Source organism: Corvus hawaiiensis, chromosome Z (assembly GCF_020740725.1).
Source record: "Corvus hawaiiensis isolate bCorHaw1 chromosome Z, bCorHaw1.pri.cur, whole genome shotgun sequence".
NCBI classification, from domain to species: Eukaryota; Metazoa; Chordata; class Aves; order Passeriformes; family Corvidae; genus Corvus; species Corvus hawaiiensis.
Genome location: NC_063255.1, coordinates 69,523,376 through 69,543,925, shown reverse-complemented (window position 1 = coordinate 69,543,925; position 20,550 = coordinate 69,523,376). Strand labels below are relative to the sequence as shown.

General features: G+C 39.9%; 2 protein-coding genes across 8 annotated transcripts in view; one reads left to right on the top strand and one right to left on the bottom strand.

Moving 5' to 3' along the window:
* LOC125319701 (ras GTPase-activating-like protein IQGAP2) overlaps positions 1–20,550 on the bottom strand; it is a 125,591-nt gene that overhangs the window by 31,106 nt on the left and 73,935 nt on the right. For 3 of the 7 annotated variants that reach the window (XM_048291165.1, XM_048291167.1, XM_048291171.1), the window contains 8 exons: positions 17,310–17,491; positions 16,587–16,674; positions 15,873–16,036; positions 15,256–15,343; positions 12,653–12,816; positions 11,951–12,111; positions 9,506–9,630; positions 7,341–7,504 (listed from right to left, as the gene is read on the bottom strand). In XM_048291165.1, the coding sequence (XP_048147122.1) occupies positions 7,341–7,504; positions 9,506–9,630; positions 11,951–12,111; positions 12,653–12,816; positions 15,256–15,343; positions 15,873–16,036; positions 16,587–16,674; positions 17,310–17,491 (1,136 nt within the window). The remainder of the gene's footprint in view (positions 1–7,340; positions 7,505–9,505; positions 9,631–11,950; positions 12,112–12,652; positions 12,817–15,255; positions 15,344–15,872; positions 16,037–16,586; positions 16,675–17,309; positions 17,492–20,550) is intronic. The other 4 variants (XM_048291166.1, XM_048291168.1, XM_048291170.1 and 1 more) reach the window with 4 other exon arrangements.
* LOC125319702 (proteinase-activated receptor 3-like) lies at positions 1,011–5,093 on the top strand. The gene is made up of 2 exons (XM_048291173.1): positions 1,011–1,247; positions 2,946–5,093. The coding sequence occupies exons 1-2, from the start codon at positions 1,190–1,192 to the stop codon at positions 4,031–4,033; spliced, it is 1,146 nt and encodes a 381-aa protein (XP_048147130.1). The 5' UTR covers positions 1,011–1,189; the 3' UTR covers positions 4,034–5,093.

The following is a 20,550-nucleotide window of genomic DNA, read 5'->3' as shown; positions in this document are numbered from 1 at the left end:
GCACTGAATCTCAGGCCAAAGATCTAATAAATCTGATATCCACAGAAAGTACAAAGAGAAAACAGGGTAAAAAACCCTAAAGACATGCTCTTCTTTGCATCATCTATGTAAATAAGGTAGCAGAATACATAAATAACATGAAGTGGTATCAGACAATCACAGGACAGTGGACACACACTGCTTATTTTTCTACCAAGTGAGAGTTAAGAGTTAGCATTTGAGAGAATGTGTAATAAATTCCCAAACTGCCACTGAATTTTGAGGAAAGCACTGAGAAACTGAAAAGAATTCCTCATCTGGTATCCAGCTTTTACACATTAAATACAGGAACAGACACAAATACTGCTCTGAAGCCACGTACAGTTTATGCTGAGCCTCGCAACTAGCCTGGAAGCCAGACCAAGACTTGGGCTAGTTTTGCTTGCTGAAAAAAGCTGTTGTTATTTGGCAATGAAGGGGGGAAAAAAAAAGGGAAAGAAAAAAAAAAAAGCCAGGCAGAGAAAAAGGAAGGGATCAACAAAACAGCAAATGAAAATAGGGGAAAGGTTTTAGAAGCTGCAGGCTGTGGAGGGGTGGAAACCATCTGAGTGGAGGCAGTAGCTGGATCGAAGGAGCCAGACAGCTTACAGTGGGTAGGGAGGCAAAAGGCAAAGCAGAATGCAGTTTTCCTAAGGCATGTTTGTATGTGTGGCTTCTCTCCATCTTCGCCTTTTGCTAAACTGAGATCATCACACTCTTCTCCAAGCCTGGCTTTTCCCTGGAGAAGGTTACAGAGTTCAGCCATGTGACATTTTGGTCTCTGAATGAGACCCTTGAGGATTGATTTTTCCAGAAAACACCTTTTTACTCCAAATATCTGTAGGTACTAATTTCAGCAGAACCCTGCACATCAGCTTCAGGCTTGTGGTAAATTAGGAGTTAAATTGCTGCTGTAAAGCAATTTTATCTGTGTTGGGCTGAGGCTGAAACTGAGTCATGTGTGCATATTTGGATACGTCACACCCTCTTGCTGTAGCAGACAAAGAATAAATTAGCTCCTTACCATAAACCTCATGCTTACAGGATGCTTCTGGAGGACAGATCAATCATTCTTTAGTCCCTTACAGAGGGGAAAAAGCCCCCACAAAACACCTCTCGAGATGAACTAGCGCAGCACTATCGTTCAGCTGGCTGGATTTCACACACTACAATGAAGATACTGTTTTTCACTGGACTACTCTCTCTTACAGCCAGTCTTTGCACTACAGGTGAGTCTTCCTTTCTGTATCCATTCCATATTTTAGTAAATAATACGGGCTTTTGATAATGGTGTTTTTTTACCAGCTGCAAACTAAAAGTTGTACAAGCATCACTACAGAAAACTGCTCTAGGATGTCTCCTTTTAAGCAGATTTTTATTTTTTCATTTCAGTGACACTTTACCTCTCCCAGTCATTTTCTGTAAAGAATTTAAGGGAACTTTCTGCACTTACCGAAGACACATCTTTTATCTAGTATTTTTGTAATTATATGATAATTTTAAACCTGTAGAGTCTTGTGTTACAACTTCACAGATGGTGTTATTAGAAGGAAACGCTCAGATGACTATTGTGATAAAAATAACTGAAGGAAACGATCAAATAACAAACCTGGGTTTTTTCCTTTCTAGAATTAAAACTGTTTTCAAACCAAGCTCATTTTGAAAGCTGGTATACATAAATATTTTTTTTATAAATAAATAAATATATACGCACACACACACACCTGCCCATGCAGGCACACGTATGACTTTTAAAGAGCGGTTAAAACTAGTTTTCTGGAGTAACCATCAAAAAACCACTAAAAATGATGCAGTCTACTAATTATACTAATTATTATTTTAAAACATTCTACTGTAAGTCTGCCAATAAGCATTAATAAAACTGTTTTCCATATTTTATTCAAATATGGAAAGGTAAAAAAAGTCCAAAGATTTTCATCCATATTTCAGTTTGCTTCTGAATTCCAGTTTCATGGTGCATGCTCTAGGCTTTACAGTAAGGAATCTTGCATTAAATGCAGCCAAGAAAACAAAACTGACACAAATACTTACAGTTGTTTACTGTGCAAAATTTATCCTACAACACATGGCTTCAAAAAGCATTTTGAAAACATTTGTGCTTCATGTGGAAATGTCAATGTCTCTACAAATTTCTCTACTAAAGATTCAGGAACAGGCATTAAGAGAAGTGATATTACTGTTTTTGCCCACATGCTGGCAATATTTACTCATGGATGTTTTCCTGCTGCTTGAAAAGTTTTATTCACTTCCCAGTAAATTACACCTAATACCTGCCCAAGCATTTGCTTTCAGTTCTCGAGACACTGCCCTTGCTCAGGTATGAGAAGTTGAAAAGATCTGGTTTGCTTTAGTCAGAAGCTGAAGAATAACAATTTCACATGTGAGACCAAAGAAAACAAGTGTAATTTCAGTTTTCTAATTTGAAAGCTTTAGTCTGTGTTAGACTAGATAGGGCTTTTTGCATCTTTTGCAGTCATGCATTTCATACATGAAATGAAAAGGACAGTAACGGTGTTTGCTTTGGACATTCTGATCAAGCCTAAACCAAGACTGCTTATATTATGAATGACCAACGTTCCTACTACTGGGAAAAACCCTCCACTGGTCATAAGCATTACAGAAGTGTCTGATATTTTTCACCAAAGATTACTGAAAACACACAAAATGCAGAAAGATGAGCTAATACTACATTAATGATGAATTTTCAAGTGCGTATGAAATGGCAAATGAAGACTGTTGTCCGTACATTTGATATGAACACCCAAAGCAGAATGTCACCAAATCTTTTAAACTTCTATTGCTTTTCACATGGAGATGGTTATATTTCTGTGTTCCTGAAGGTGAGTTATAATGTTAATACAGTAGTTTGTCCTTTTTAACAATTTTAACTCTGTTTTATTTCTAAGCTTCAGAATTTTCACTGAATGGGTCTGCAATTAAAACAGTGTCTCTTATCAAAACTTTTCGTGGAATTTCAGCAAGAGACTATGATTACATCCCCCCTTATGCTATAGAAGGGGAGACAACAACCCTCCATATCAGAGAAAACAAATGCACTTCAAAAAAGTCTAATGACTCCACTCTAACAGAAGTGAACAACACCACGCTAGAGTACCTGACCAGCTCTCTGAGCACCAAGCTAATACCTGCTGTCTACCTCAGTGTGGTTTTATTGGGTGTACCATCTAATGCCATCATTTTGTGGATGCTACTCTTCAGGATCCGCTCTGTGTGCACTGCCGTCCTCTACACAAACTTGGCTGTTTCAGACTTGCTCTTCTGCATCATGCTGCCCTTCAAAATAGCCTACCACATCAATGGGAACAACTGGATATTTGGGGAAACCATGTGTCGAACGGCCACGGCAGTGTTTTACGGCAACATGTACTGCTCCATTCTGTTGCTCACGTGCATCAGCATCAGCCGCTACATGGCCATCGTTCACCCCTTCACCTACAAGGGCCTCCCGAAGCGCGCCTATGCCATCGCCGCCTGCGCTGCTGTGTGGGCCATCGTCTTCTTGTACATGCTCCCGCTTGGCATCATGCAGCAAAGCTATTACGTGAAGCAACTGGACATTTACACCTGCCACGACGTGCACAGCACCTGTGAAACCATATCTTCCTTCCAGTTCTACTACTATGTGTCCTTAGCGGTATTCGGGTTTTTGATACCACTTGCAACTATCATGTTCTGCTATGTCTCAATTATACGAACACTCAAGACTCATGAATGGTTCTGGTATGTTAAAGTCAGTCTTTTGATTCTTACCATCTTTGCTATTTGCTTTGTGCCGAGCAATATTATCCTTATTAGCCATCACATCAACTATTACTATTACAATACAGATGGGTTGTATTCTTTTTATCTAATTGCTTTATGTCTTAGCAGCCTAAACAGTTGTCTTGATCCTTTCCTTTATTTTCTGATGTCAAAAATTAGAAGTCAATCCAATATTTATCTAACAATGGTTAAAATATCCAGGGAAAAATGAATTTATTTCTATTACTGGAATGATGATTTTGTATAGTAATAACCCAGACAGCAACAAATCTCAGGTGTGACATTTATACTTCAAGTAAAACATGTTAGAAAACACAATCTCAGTTAAATTTACCTCCTCCCACACAAGGAATATCTCCAAAAATACACTTCTCCAGCTCTATAATTTTATTACACGTATTGCAATGCCTGTGTGCCTAGATTCAGGTTAAGTAGCTCTGCACCTCCATTTCTTTCTGAGATCACTTTTTGGCCATGGAGAAACTGCCAGAGTATCAGTCACCACAGCTTCTAAATACCAGAAGAGGAATCAGCACTCAAACACACTTTTAGGGCAATTCATAATATTTCAAATTAGCTCTCAGCCAACAATCACTGCAGGAACAGTGATACAAAACCAAGCTTTTGGCCTAGTGAAAATGGGAACAAGTAAAAGCACTTCCTACATGCCTTGGAGCAGTGAAGAGCAAACACTGCCCTGGATGTTGCAAATAGAGTCCCCATAGGTTCACAGAACAGTAAATCTACAGCCGTGGACACAGAACCTGACTCTTCCAAGACTACCTCTCCTATGAGGCTGCTTAACCAGCTTTGCACTGGAGACTTGTTCTTCCACTTCGTCAGCGCCTGCACTCCCCTAGCCCACAGGGATTGCTGGGAGCCAACCCTTATCAGTGTGAATCCAGGCATGTGTTACTCTTGCTTGGTAAGCAAAAGCGGGAAGCTATTTTGTAGTATTCTCTATTTCCACATCCTCACAGGAAATACCTACAGTGTTACAAATCCTGCAACTAGTTATCATTGATTGTTAGTAAAACAATGGGTCAACTTTTACCTTTACAGAAACCCAAAACCTACATCTATACTAAGTTTCTAGAAAATGAGCTCAGTGGTTGTCATTTGAATTTTTAACTGCAGCATGGAAGTGACGATAAAAATGTTTTATGTTGTTTTGATAATACTGTTGTAAAAAAACTTTACTTAAATAAAATAAGCTGCACTGGAAAATGCCTCAGGGGAATTTGCAGCCTGGTGAGGCTCCCTTTCTTCTATTTCTTCTGGCTCTTAATTTAAGATAGTTTTAATCCTGCTCTTCCTTCAACATACACAAGAACAAATTTTAAAGATAACTCTAAAATAATTCAAATGTGACACAACTATTGAAAATATCAACAAGGTGAACCTAACTAAAACCTCTGTACCTATCAGATAAAAAACCCTACAACCAAATGTAGCAATTTGGTCCATCTGTTTAACTTCTCAGTTATCCACAATACACTCCCTTAACACAAGGTTTCTCTTCGCTGGGACCTGAATGCATTTGGTTTGAAAAGGCCTTCTGTTAAAAGCTGTGGATTAAGATTTACAGGACAAAATAAGTTCCAGGTTTGAGTTTTCCGTTTCAAGCAAGGAACAAATAGGTCAGATCTGAGATAAGGACCTGTAACGGGTTCTGGTAGATTTGGGTGCAGACTCTACTCCCCCAAATTACCACAGCTGTGAGGAAGTGACAGCAAGCTACTTAGAGTAAGTGAGAAGGTTTGACACACATGTTTTTCCAGATGCTGGGGCAGGAAGTTTATAGGGATACCTATCTGATCCTTGTAAATCAAATACTTCCTTTTACCACAGCTCACTCTTAAACACGCTAAACACAAATTAAGACAGATCTGCTTTATAAACAGGGATCAGAAAAAGAGGAAAATAGACGTCAAAAATTGCACTACCTTTTCAGTTGTGTCTGGATTTTTTTTCTGTAAGGAAAAGTCAATCAAAGTAACTTCTTTACCTAAAGAATGGTGATATCTATTGATTGATCACTGTAAAGAGTAAGTACGCATCTGAGTATTTCTTTTGGGAGCACCATGTCTTCTCTTATGAAACAGGAGCAACACTCCTGTTCACAGAGGAGATACTCTTAAGTAGTTGTCAAAAGACTGCAAAACCAAAATAGCTTAGAAGAGAAAGGTCAGCAGAAGTCTCTAGGAACATCAAACATTTCAGAGTGAGAAGATTTCAAAGAGATTGTACAATTTTTGTTCCAAAATTTGGAAACACTCATTTGTTTCCTATGAGCACATTCACACCAGGACAGGAGTGGGCACCAGGTTTGCATCTGGGGAGCACTGGGACAGCTGGCAGGAGTGAGCCAGGGTAGAGCTGCTGTGTGCAGGTACCTGTGGGCTATAGGTCTCTGCCTTGGGGACATCCTGACTCACTGTGCAGCCACCACCCGCACTGCGCGCAAATACTGGCCCTGGCTCATCCAGGAGAGGTGAAGTCAGAATGCACAAAAGCCTCCCCAGCACACATGGCGAGGAAGAAGGCTTTTCAGCACTGAGGGCTCAGTGAAACCAGCCCTTACCTGGGAACCCTGGTGAGAAATTAACTTGTGCAAAGACCTTTCAAAAGTTCTGACAGCAGATTACAGAAACACATGGTTTCACAGCAGGTACCACAGAGGAGGTGACAAAAATGCTGGAAGATACTTTACAGGCCAGGGTTTGCAGACTTTCCCCAGCTCACCATGTTACATTAGAGACACTGTGTGAATTTTGTGTTTTCCAGACACTGGACATTTTAACTGCTGTGCTAGTAGCTTTAGCTAGTCTTGTGTTCAGTCACATCCTGCAAGTTGCTAGGCTGATCTTTGTTTATGATTCCCTGAGCCGTAATGCTGTAATGCTAACCAGGCCACTGCTTTTGGGGAAGCAGACAGCAACATCCTGCTGAGATAGGTTTAAACTGAAGGCATGTAGAAGACCATCACCTTGTTATTGAATGATAAAGCTGTAAAAGAAATATGTACAAAACACCACTACAATAAATCAACTTAAGCAAAGGAGACTCCTCAAAATATTTCCCAGAGATTTGTTAAGTAATACCATAATTGTGACTTTTTTCTGGCAAAAACCTCAATTTCCATCCATACTGTAGCTATCTGCCTGACACAGTCCTGTAACTGTATCCTTACACAAATTCATAACTATGTGAGGATTGCTGCTGCCCATATTTTGTAATAGATGCAACAACCTAGTAGAATTAAAATAAGTGAGATTACAGCAAGTCAGTAGCAAGACATATGCAGAATATGTCTTAAGTTTAATACATTGAGAATTAATCCATTTTGCCAGTCAGAATAAGTTGTAGTGCAAAATTACTTAGCACCGGTTTGTAATCACTGGCTTATTTACAACCACACTGGCAAAGCTAATCGGGGCAGCAGGACAGGGACACAGAAGCAAGTGAAAAGAATTAGCATTTCACTTCTCACAAAAAACAACAGTAAAAATTCTAACCTTGCATTTCTGTGCTTTGGCATGGTGCAGAACATCCTGATAATGCCTTGCATTTACTGGTCTCACATCTTGCAGCTTGGCTGTGGGCAATAGCAGGGCTTCTAGAGTTTTGTCAGGATTTCCTTGGTCAACTGCTTCATTAATGTGTCCAATTGCAATGATTCCTATAAAACAGGAAAGTTATTAAAGAGGCACTTACCAAAGAAAGTTGCAACTTTTCCTATATCACGTAAAAACAAAGCAGTAACATGAAAAACAGAAAAATCACATAAGAAGCAGAGGCAGCAACAGCAGCTGATTTTAAATTATTTTTGTTCTTATATTCATTTGAAGCTATTACGCTATACAGCTTTCCTTCCTACCATAGTTATTGATATATCTGGATAAAACTCTTCCTAAAAATCAAAATTACCCTTGACAAAAAAAGGAGAACGGATTTCCCTATTTTCTGGGCAGAAGCACCTACATGAAGCTTAAGAAAAAGTTGGGTATCACATATAAATATGTTGACTAACATATTGGCTCACAGGGCTGAAAATTTTGTTTTCAAGTGATTTCTGACCGCATTACTTGAAACTCCAATTTGGACAAATATATAGATACTGCACTTCCAGCTATAGCATTACATAGCAATTAACCTTCTTCATTGTAGTTTCACTGTTAATAACCAATCTGACAATTTTGACCAGTGGCACTCAGTACTTCAGTCAGGAAGTAACAAGGCCCAGTGTACTTAATAAAACCTTAACTCATTTTCTTCAGACTGGGCCAAGAAGTGTCAAATCAATTTTCTCCTACCCCTGAACAGTACTGAAATGCACTGCTTGTGGTCCCTAAAGCAACCCCAGAAAGGCATCAGTCAAGGGTTTCACCATCACCTGTGAAGGATGACATCCCTGCTCCCAATGGACTGTCTCTCAACGGTGTGTGCTGTCTCCAGACCCACCACAACCCACCTGGTGAGGTCACAGATCCAGGTCATCATAAGGCTTGGGGAAGGAGCAATTTTTCCAAGGTGGTCCCAGAGAGGAACCATGCAGTTATGGGACTTGCTTATGGAAACAAGAGGCCTCCCTTCTTCCTCTTCTCTCTGCCCATCTGCCCTCTCGAAACATTCCCAGGCAGAGCTCAGTGTCACTGGGACCAAGTGCAGCTATTTTGGTCCTGAAGACTTTCACTGCTACTGCAAGGTCTCTTCCAACTCCTACTAAGTGCAGAGGTTCAGACAAAAAAGTGACTCTGCCAGTCAAATAAACTGTTCAGCACCCCACCTTGCCAGAGGGCACATGGCAGCCACTGGACTAGGTTTAGGAAGCAATAATCCAGCCAGTTTTAGAAATTCTGCAATATAAAACCTCCCTTATCAGTATGAAACAGCAGCATGCATGACACTAATGACAGCACAGGAAGGGCATGAGCAGCCCGTGTCTTACAAAGGCTCTCAAACTGCACTGAGGCAGCTTCTGAAACGGCAGGCAGTCTGAAAGCTGCCTCTCATTTCCTTGCTCCAGCAAATCTGGCATAACTCCATAGTCTCAAATCTCTATATGCAGTGGTAGAATTCAGTGCTTTACCTTTTTTGAAGGCCAAATGACCAGCTATCACATTTAATATAACACCACCCTCTTATGGCAATATAGTTACATTCAGCTTCAAAAATAAACTCTAAATCCATTCACATGAGAACATGTGGGCATAAGAAGCTACTCTCAGACAGGAAATCAACTTACAGGAAATCAGATATTTGCATTGTCTAACTTCTTACTAACTCCCTTGTTGAAAACAAGCACTTGGAATAATTTACACATTAAAACACACTTTTCCATGGAACACTGCCTATAGTTTCCTCCCCTATGTCCCAATATGGTCTTTGCTTACAACTGCAAAATCCCCAAAGTGAGACCATCCAGGGCTGGAAGATACTGCCAAGCAGGCAGAACCATGGCATTTTTAACACTGCAGAAGGCAGGCACCCTATGATATCCTTCAGCCATCTGAAACAAACAGGAATGTTTCAAGGACATTTAAAGATCATGAGGCTTTCAAAATTTTTAAGTGCTCTGCTCTTTTCAAGAGTGTCTGAACAAGGCCACTCAGTTCACAGATTTACATACCAAAGACCCGCCTATGACCTCTTTGGGCAATGTGGAGGAAGAATTACTTACTTTCATTTTCTTCTTGAATTTGCATATTAACCATGTCAATGCAGTTCTGGATATCATTCCAGCTTAAATAATCTTGGCCTTGAGATGAAGCCTCTGACTTAATAGACAATAGTGTATCAGCATAACTATAAGAAGATATAAAATACATAAGTGTATTTCATATACAAGATAAAATGCCATAAAGAATTAGTCAGATGTATCATCCATCACTTAGTGACTACTATTTTTTCCAATGACTGAATTTCAAAAACTCAGCTCTTGCCAGAAATTATGCAGACATGCAAGCTGCCTGTTCTACACATGCACTTCAGGATCTGAAGAAATGTCCTGTACACTAATTCAGAGAATGTTTCTTGGCTACATGGCATGATGACAGTACATACATACAACTTGCTGTATGGTGCAACAGATAAATGTGGGAAAAATTACAGTCAGCTTCTTGCTCTAGGAAATGATTGTTGTCTTCTTGACAATAATTCAAAGACCAGAATTTCAGTCAGTAGTATCAGGTAGTAGCACCTCCTGCTACCTCAATGTGGAAGATAATGAGCCATGTGCAAGGGACTGAAAAAAAAAATTATGCCACTCTTCCCACAGCTCAAGATCCTCCAAGCACAGACTCTGTAGCCTGTGTCTGCTCTTCCTAGAAGGCTCACAGATCAGATGAGCTGGAAACCTTCACAGTAGTGCAAATTTATGTGTACATAAATTAAATAATTTTCATATTCCTGAATCAAGCACAGAACTGCCAAAATATGTCAGATCAAATACGTGTCTTCTATTTCCATCAGAAGCCTGAGGAATGAATGACTGTTAGAAAAAAAAAATAGGAGAGATTCATCATTTCCGAATCTAATTTGTCTTTCCAGCATTTAGTAGCCTGCATTTAAGGGCTTCCGAAGCTGGAGACTGTGTATCACTTTAATAGTTGCAAACAAGGCTACACTCTGTTAATTTACCTACTCTAATTTAAAATCTTATGTATTATTGAGGAATGAGCCCCAGTACATGTTTTGCAAGATGACAGCTTTTTTAAAAAAATTAAACTTTGTATTTGATAAGGTCCAATCTTTTCTTTATTAAATTCTCAAGAATCCCTAAACAGCTAGAGTTATTAGAAGCTAGTAACTGATTCTATTAACCTTCTCCACAACATGCACAGTTTTGGAGACCTATGACATATTTCCCCTAAACTCTCTCTTCCAGAAAACACATTCCCAACAAATTCATCTCTTCTGATAGAAAGCCATTGAACAGCATCTCCCTCAATGAAGTTTTTCTAGCTCTATTTCTTCCTGTTTTGTGCAAATCAAAGCTTCCTGTGATATTCTACGTATGGTTGGCAGCACAGGTTAACATAATGGCATAATAAAATTTTATTTAGATGTAGAGTCCAATTAATTCCTACTGTTTCATCTGTATTGACTGGCAGCTTAATCTAAAGATTGGGTCAGTAACATTACAAGAAATGCAGCACTTGGGACACTTTGGGGCCATTTCTGTGTGTTTATAATGTTGCTTCTCTTGCTCACAAGCACCACAAGCAGCGGCAAAGTAGCAGATTAGTTTTGCACCATCTTATGTCATTCTTCTCTCTCTCTAACCAAAACACTGGCCTCTTACTCCTAATCTGACTGCCTTCCTTCCAGCTTTAAGACACCCAGCAAAGGCCACTCTCAGATTCATATCCCCTGACAACCAAGTGAAGACCTTCAGCTACTGTGGTCTCTTTTGCCTACTAATGCCTTCCAGAAGCATGTGGAGGCTTCCACTGCCTGTGCCAAGACAGGAACTGGGCCACATACCCATGCTCTCCCTTACACACTGGGGGCGCAGGTCTCTCACAAATGGTCGTGTTGCCTGATTTTTTATTGATAGACAAGAGAGCAACTGCAGTAGCAGCACGTGTCTGTGATAAGTCAGGCAGGTGACAAGGCGAGCAGCTGGCAGCCAAATGAAGGCTATAATGTAATGCTGAACGCACATGTATGCCACAGCATTGTATTCACCTTTCTAGCAAGCAAAAAAGGGCTTGGCCAGGGCTTAAGGGATCTTCTGGACCCTGAGGCAGTAAACACTATCTCATTCCAAAGACCATCTTTTAGAACTGCAAAGTGGTTAGTGATTAACAGTTTCCAGCTACAATTGTTTCATGTTTTATTGTCTGCAAAAGTTCTTGTCAGATCTTCATGTTTGCTTTCTGAGGATATTTTCCCTGCACCTCACACATCTACAGCCTTCAAGGCTGTGTAACTGCTTATATTTAGATACAACTAGTTCAGCAATTGTCACATGATCCCTTATTAATTTAAAACAGGCATGTTTATCTTGCAGCTCTTTCAACTTCACAGCCACAACACAGGACAGCCCACCCAGTAAAACGCCTGCGTATTTTTTTCAGAAGTTGCCAAGTCTCATCCAGACAAGACAAAAATGAACCTTTACCGTTGCAAGTTTTCCTCTTCCAGATTATTGAAGCCAATGCATGGGTCTCTGAGATGATTCTTTATCATTAGGATGTCCTTATTTTCCAAGGTCTGGTTTAGCAACACAACTGCTGACAACATTTCTACTGCAATAGACAGTTCATCATGTGCCAGGTAGTTCTGTGGGACAATAATGTACTGCAGTCAGGGAGCTAAATAAGTAGTGTAACAAATTTGAGTTACACACTCTAGATACCATTGAGGAGATGGACTTTATGTAAGAAGCCTGGAAAGTTTCCTAGTCACAGGCATGCAAGACTGACACAATAGTGGTGGTGAAGCTCACTGGGTTTCTACAACCCATCCAGTCTCTTCCTTTCCTTCTTTTGCCCCACAATCCCATCTCTTCTGGTCTTACTCATAACAGGGGATTACTTTTCTACACAATATATAAACCAGAGTTAGTCCTCATTCAGAGCACGCAACAATTTAAAAAAGTCAGTTGATTTGTTGCAACACAAGAGCTCAGCCAGATTGAAGTGTGGCAAGAAACAAATTCTGCAATTCAATATTGCCTTTTCAACCAAAACGATTCATGCAATCCCTAACACCATGGCAAGAGAATTATGTCTGATTTTACACAACTATATGCTATGTTTGTGCTCTTTCATGGTCTGACTACACAACATCAACGAGCAGGTTGTAAGCTTTTCACTCTTACCACAGCATTCTGTTGTTGGAGGTTGAACAGCTCAGTCTGATAGACAGCAGCAGCAAATGAGTGAACAACAGGCAGCTGTGCCTCGGGTTTCATCAGTGCAACCAGTGTTTTACTAGGATCACAGTTACGAATTGCTGTATTGATATTGTCAACCGCTATAAGTTCTAAAGAACAGCAGGGAAAAAAGCTTATTAATTTTAATATGCTGTTTGCTCTTCATGCCATGTAGATGACAACTAGGTTATTACAAAGAATATAATTTGCTGTCATAAGAGAAAAAACCATTTTTGTGAAATTTTTCAAGACATGACTGCTGAATGTTGCAAAAAGAGCGTCTATTCAAAGGTATGCAGCAAATAATTGACTGGAGGAGTTTAAAATTTCTGGGCTTTTAGAAATGAGAGACTGCTTGTTTTACCTTTGACACAAAACAAGTAGCTGACCCCACCCTAGCAAAGAGAAAGATCTAACTCCTCCTGCTTGCAGCAGGTACTGCTGTGTATGTCAGCTCCAGCACCTCAGTCTTAATTCACCCCAAATGCTCCCTTCCTTCTGCACCACATTTCCTCTCTCACCTCCTCCTTTAGCAGGATCTAATTGAGTTAGCTAAAACAGGCTAGTACCTGAAGTACCAACAACATTATTAGTGTCTATTTCAGGAGGCCTGGTAGAAATCAGCCAAATATGTTGGAGGGGTGGGATTTTCTGCCAGAAAATCAGTAGCTGAACTGATGGAAATCCACATGCTATGGTTTCTAGAATTTCCTCTGCATGCCAGCACCTGTTTGTTTGTCTGCCAATGTGGAACATCAGTCATTACAGGCACTGCCATCTAGAAATGAATTCCTTTGCTACAGCTCAGATTTTAATTTAAACAGACCACAATAGAGGGATATGAGGGTATGAGTGTAACCCCTTTTCAGCACCTGAACAACTTGCCTGTTTTGCTTTTTGCAGAACTGACTTTGTCAGAGGTTTGAAGCCCAGCAGAAAAATGCTGAAAAACACTTCCCACTTGGGCAGCTGCAGAAGCATTACTACAACATCCCTCAGCTTAGTCATTGCCACCATAATTGCACACCTGGAGGAGTCACCTCTGAAGAAACCCAGGCCAGGACACACCCAGGAAGTGTACAAGGCACCACTCTGATCTTGCAGAAAAGGGAAGCAACCTTGAAGATTAGAGCACACGTGGCCGAATGAAGAATAGCAATTATGCAAATGCCTTTTTTCATCAATAAGCCCTACTCCTCTGCCTTATCATATGGCTTTTCTGTGTACTGTTACCCAGGGAACATTTTTACTCACCACTGACTGCCCAAATCTGAGACAAGACTACTTGTACAGATGACACCATCCACAGTTCATGTATACAGCAACACTCAGAGCTTATCATACAACACAAAGGCTTGGAAAACCTTTTAACCATGCCCAGCTAAAAAAAACCCTCTTGCCTCTCAATTAATTTTCCCTGAAACATGGTCATACCAGGCCACATTTTTCCTGAAGACTCACTCTATTGGCTTTTCATAAAGTTAGAAACCAGGAAAGGCTCTCACAGCTACAGCATGCATGCTTTTTTAAAGAAAAGAGCAAAGAGGAAAAGAGTCAAGGTCCACAAATGGACTAGACTACTTCTGCAGCCAATAACCAAGGTACTGACTTCTAGTTTTGAAACCCAGCATGCAAATTGCAAAACATACTTTACATTGCTCACAGTCCTATAACAAAAGCCACTATTTTTTCCTTCTCAAGCCAAACATAAGAGTTGTTACTCTCCAGATTGCTGTTAATGCTTTTCACGCATCACATTTCCTTCTTCCTTTCCTTTACCAAGAGATAACTCTTCCAGAGAAAGTACTCCTCACCATAACTAATCTGAAACAGGCTAAAATTTAAGGTATGAAGTAAAATTTATCTTCTGAGTTAAGATGACCTCACAACACAGCCTTTAAGGCACATTACAAAAGCAATCAGCCTGGATTTCAAAGCATTGGAAACAGCACCAGAGACAAAGCAGCCATGCCCAGATGCAGCATGAAATGACAGCAGATTAACCAAAGGTTAACTTCCTAGCAAAGAAGTTTCCAGTCAAAAGCAGCAACACATGCACTGCAAATTTAGATCCCCCTTTCACTATATTTTTTTTACAAACTATAACTTGTGTCGGTGTGGCATTCTTAACAGACTAAGAATAGGTTAGATTTAGATATATGTGTCTAAAAGTGTGAATAATTCTTTCTGCAATATGATTGCAAAATATTCTCCCATTTTAATTCTACAAGTATGGCCATTGCTCCTGAGTGAGTATTAATACTGCACTGATAAATATTTGTTCAAGCCATCAAGCCATGCATTGTTTTCAGTTTTAGCCACTGTGTTTGCCAGTGGCTCAAATTAGTTATCTCAAATAGGAGTACATCCAAATGCAGCACAGATTGGTGACTTGGCAATTGTGACACTGAGAAGAAAGATTATGAGAATAAAATGCAATACATATGGTTTCATTTTGAGAAACCTTGTTTATGTGCAAGAAATGGTGGACTCAATTAGCTTAACATAACTAAATGGTGATGGTAAAGAGTATTAAAACAGTTACTCACTAAGCTTGTGAGCCTCAGCTTCTGCATTGACAACACTAACTTCTTTCTGTATTTCACTTTTGTCGAGCATATTTGGAATGCCTGCTATCTAACAGATCAGAAAAACAAAATTTAATTATGTTTTTGTTTGATGGGAGATAAGGGATAAAGTCCGGTGATGGTACACTGGGATTTGATTGTACTATCACCTGTGCATCAAATACAAGGCTCAGTAAACACAGCATTAATCTTTTCCTGTGATTTTCATCTTAGTTAAAATAATAGATTTTCTCCTTAAAACCCAATTGGCACTTTAACTTGATGTTAATGATGTTAATGTTCAATATTACCTTTATTTGTACTCAAGTTATAACTAATTTTGGAAACAAAGTATTAGGGGCTGCATGTTATATCTTAAATTTTCTTCTTATATCTTAGTTAGTAAATACTCACAAGGATATCATGCTCTTTAGAGCAAATGCAGTTCTTTGGTGTTGATTAGTTCATCAATTATTCTCAAATCTTTATAAAACTTTTCATAAATGATGCTGAAAGGCAGAGTAAAGATAATTTCCCTCTGGATTAAAACCAGCTAAAAATGTGCAAACTGACACGTAGTACCTGTTCCATTCAATTACCTGCATTTTCTGTTCTTTAGAATCACACAATTGCAATAGGTACCATGAGGAATTTTGTGGCAGAACTTCAAGTAGGCTCAGAGCAGGACGGTTCAAACCTGCCATCAGTGCCCCTTCATCTTGCCGGTCAATAGCCTCATTCACTTGGACTAAAGCTATGTGAACTGAAATGAAAACAATGCCTATAAACAGCAAATAAGGCTTTCACGGGGAAAAAAAGTCCATTGCTGTCAGCATCTCACTTTCTGTAAAAGCCAGCTAGGGTGGCAATCTTTACTTAGTGGAGAATTACCTCTTTCATGTCCAGTCCTACAAAGGGAGTCTCTGGCTCTGTGTGAGCCTGTGTGGAAGCAGTTCAACCACAGCTAAGTGGAAGCTTATGAATGAATTTTGGGCCTGTACAGAAGAGGGGGTCAAAATTTACAGTATTCTGCACACAAAAAGAACGTAAGGAAACAGAGCAGGCAATAAATGATTTCATTCTGAACCTTACAGCAAAAACCACAAACAGACATTAGCCCCCCCTGCCAAAGATTAGTAGAGAAGGAATAGCATGAAAAAAACAATTGTAGACAGATATTAGCTACTTGTGCATATTTTACAAGTTTCCATAGAAATATTTTGTTTGTTCAGGTGGACTCAAGTTTTGTTCAGCTGGAATCTGGAAGATCACGTGTTGTGTGCATACTTCCACAAGGATCCAGAATAGCTTACTGTTTATTTTATTGATATTGCCTTGAATCTCAGCTTGTGTCAGCAACTCCTCGTAGACATCTCTCTCTTCATCAGAAATTGTGCCATTCTAAGAAAACAAAATTGTTGCTAGTTCACACAAAACAGTTTGCAGAGAGAAAAGCTATTAGCTGAAGTCATTAAAAGTGCATCAGCTGAAGCATTTACTGAATGTATTTGTAAAGCAATTTGTTGACTAAGTGAACTGAAGAAATTAGCACTTTGTCGTAACTGGCTGAGTAGTTTACTGCTTCCTGTAAAATAATAATGTAAACATAGTATAGCATTTTAAACTATGGAGACCATTAGCTCTCATGTAAATAATTTCATATTATACATCTGTGACAGAGGTTATACTTTATACTCAAAAAAGGGTATTATTCTGTTTACAACTTTTTAAGCAGTAAATTTGTTTTTTCTAAAGCAATTAATGGAGGAAAACTAGTCTTCTTTAGTATTTAGTCTTCTGGTATTTTTAGCCTTTGGGCAAAGTTAAGCTGCATCATACTCATAGTAATCATATTCTTATAAAATTGGCTTTTAGCTCATTGCATTACCATTATTTCTCTTCGTTATCTTAAAAGTGGGGGTTTCTTCCTAATTGTACTAATTTTAAAAATTAGGTTAATTTTTGAAACAATAATACTACAGCATAAGAAGAAACATGAAGGAACACATGTACTAGGAGTACAAATAAAACACCACTACCTTGAGTCTTGCATTTGATTCTTTCTTCCTTTTAGCGTCAAAGAGTTCATTCTGATAGTCCTGTGCCAGCTCCTCATCCACATTGAGCAACATTGCATTTGGGTTCCTCAGAGTCACAATGGTTTGCTCAGCTATTCCCTTCTCAACAGCTTCGTTGATTGCTATTACAGCTGCATGCACTAAAATTGAAAGCATAGTCCTAAATATCAGGAAGCAAAAAAGTCAAAGCTGTCACTGTTTCTTCTGATTTATTTGAAAGGTGTGTTTGTGTTCAACAATTTACAGATTAGAACATTCCACTCCATGTTTTCTCTAGACTGTAGAACTTTGTGTTTACTTAAAGGTGGCAAATCACTGTCTGCTCCCCGTTCACCCTTCACCCAAACTGGGGTGTGCTGGTTTCAGCTGGGGTAGAGTTAATTTTCATCTCAGTGGCTGGCGTGGGGCTGTGTTTTGGATTTGTGCTGAACTCAGGGTTGATAATACAGAGATGTTTTTGCTGTTGCTGAGCAGGGCTTGCACAGAGCCGAGGCTGTTTCTGCTTTTGGTACTGCCACACTGGGGAGGGGACTGGGGGTGCTTAGGAGACTGGGAGGAGACACGGCCAGGACAGGTGACCCCAACTGACCAAAGGGATATTCCAGACCCTGTGGCACCATGCTCAGTGTATAAAGGGGGGGATGAAGGAGGAAGGGGGGAACATTTAGAGCGATGGAGTTTTGTCTTCCCAAGTCACCATCATGTGTGATGGGGCCCTGCTCTCCTGGAATGGCTGAACACCTGCCTGCCCATGGAAGCAGTGAATGAATTCCTTGTTTTGCTTTGCTTGTGTGCACAGCCTTTGCTTTCCCTATTAAACCGTCTTCTTCTCAACACATGAGTTCTCCAGCTTTTACTCTTCTGATATTCCCCCACCACCAAGACCTGAGAAAGTGAGTGAGAAGCTGTATGGGGTTTGGCTGCTGGCTGGGGCTAAACCGTAACATGGTTAATATTGTACTGACAGACAATAAAGTATGGGTTACATTTTATCGCTCAAGTCCTATTTTATTTAGAAGGTAATTACATGTAGGAATTGAAAGTATTTTTTTACCTTCAAGCTGCATGTTTGTGTCCATATAAAAGTACTGTCTAAATGGAGTATACCTGAGAGATGCTACACAAGAATAAGGAAATTGAAGATCCAATAAACTTGTCCTCTGGAAAAACACATTTAAGACCCGCCCCCCCCCCCCAGGCAGGATGCAGCCCTGCACATCACATTTAAGCCTCTCTGAGATGGTTCTTTGCACATCAAAATCTCCATGAACCATCAGGCACATGAGAGACACTGATGTAATGGTCCCTCCTCCTGTCACCTGCCACGAGACAGCAAAACAGCAGACTTCAAATGGAGGCAAAAAACACCCAGCAGGCTTTTGAGGGTTCTCAAAATATTACTACACAGGAAAAAGGGAAAAAAGTGTCATAGGACTCACTACAGCCATTGATTAGCTTAAGTGTTAAGCCTTTCCTTTGAGAAAACAAGAAAACTTCAGCTACTAAACAAATGCTTGACTCCAAAAACTTCAGAGTCAGAAAAGCTCATGTTTTTTCACACAGTAAATTTGCATTAGTGTACAAATTCAAAACCAATTACAGCTGAATTAAGTTTAGAGTAGTGGCTCACACACGCCTCCCAGTTACTCCCTGCACACATTTGGTCCTAAGATCACTCTAGTGCAAGTGAAGAACTTACACTAGAGCTGCACTTTATCTGTACCTTCATGCCACAAAGAGACCCCAGTGGCTGTCTGGTGGCACATTAATCTCAAATATTTTACAGGCTTTGCTATATAAAATGTAATTCCTGATAAATATGTATCTAGATCATATCCCAAAGGAGGAACATTGCAGCTCCCCATTTATCATCACAGCAGCTTGCCTAGGATTTACTTTCATGCCACCAAGGAGATGTGTGAAGGCAAAACACAATGACCATCTTTCCTTAGTCTATCAATACCCTTTCTCTACATGGCCCTGCATGGTTCTGACAAAGTGGAGAAAAGCATGCAGTAAAAAGCTGTTATTTAGGTTAAGTTTAACTGAAGGTCTAAATATCAGAGTCTGAAAGAGTTCAGTTTCACTCAAGTTTATGAAAGAAAGCAAAGATGCTTCAGATTTGTGGTTTTAGAAAAACAAAGGAGTGTACAAATTTAGGGAAGTCAGACAAAAGAACATATGACTGAAAACTCAATGGGGCAAATGAAGGATGAAGTGAAGCTATACATCCTCAGAGATGGCAGCTACTGGGACTTGCATAGCTGTTGGTGGATAATCCATTGCTTAGCACTAAGTTCATGCCAGCAAGTTGTTCTAAAATTGTTTCACTCGAGCTCAGCTCAGCACAATATCAGCGGGGTAGTACAAACAGCTAGCACAGTGGAGGATTTTCAGGGGTTTGTTTGTCACTAAACTTTGTGAAAAGACAAAGTTCACATTGAACATTAGGAAAAGGTTTTTCATTGAGAGGGTGGTAAGTCACTGGAACAGGCTTCCCATGGAAATGGTCACAGCATCAAACCTGAGAGAGTTTAAGGAGCATCTGGACAATGCTCCTAGCTCTATGATTTAGATTTAGGTAATCCTGTGAGGATTAGGAACTTGGACTCAACTGTCCATATGGGTCCCTTCCAGCTTGAGACATTCTGTGGTTCTGTGTACATCCATATCCACACCAAGGGACTAAGAAAACTGTCCTTAGGCACATACATGCTCCAAACATCCTCACAGAACACACCGGAAGGATATTATCTCTTCCACAGTTGTGTAAGAAGCTTCACTAACCTAAGTGAAGCTAGCAAAAAGCAGACAAAAGATAGGTTCAAGATAGGAGAGAATCGAACAGATATTGGTAGATGTCAACCCACCTACCAAGAGAAACAGCCTGATTGGACTTGGAAGAGCAGGCTGGAGGCACAGAATAAGAGAGAGGTTTCCTTGAAGAATGAGCTCTCTGTAAAAGCACTTAAGCTTATTCTTTCCATGCTGATTTATACAATTTCTGGAGCTGAGTAGGAGTCATCAGCAGTTGTTTCACCTTCATATCTCCTTTTGCATACTCCACTTAGGAAGGATGGTAGACCCCTTCCTCTGGTAGGATCTCCATTATCCAACCTCCCTAGTGTGTGAGGGTTCCTATAGCAGATGTTTCCTGTTGTGGGGCAGAGCAAGGGACAGAACCAGCATAAGGAAACCC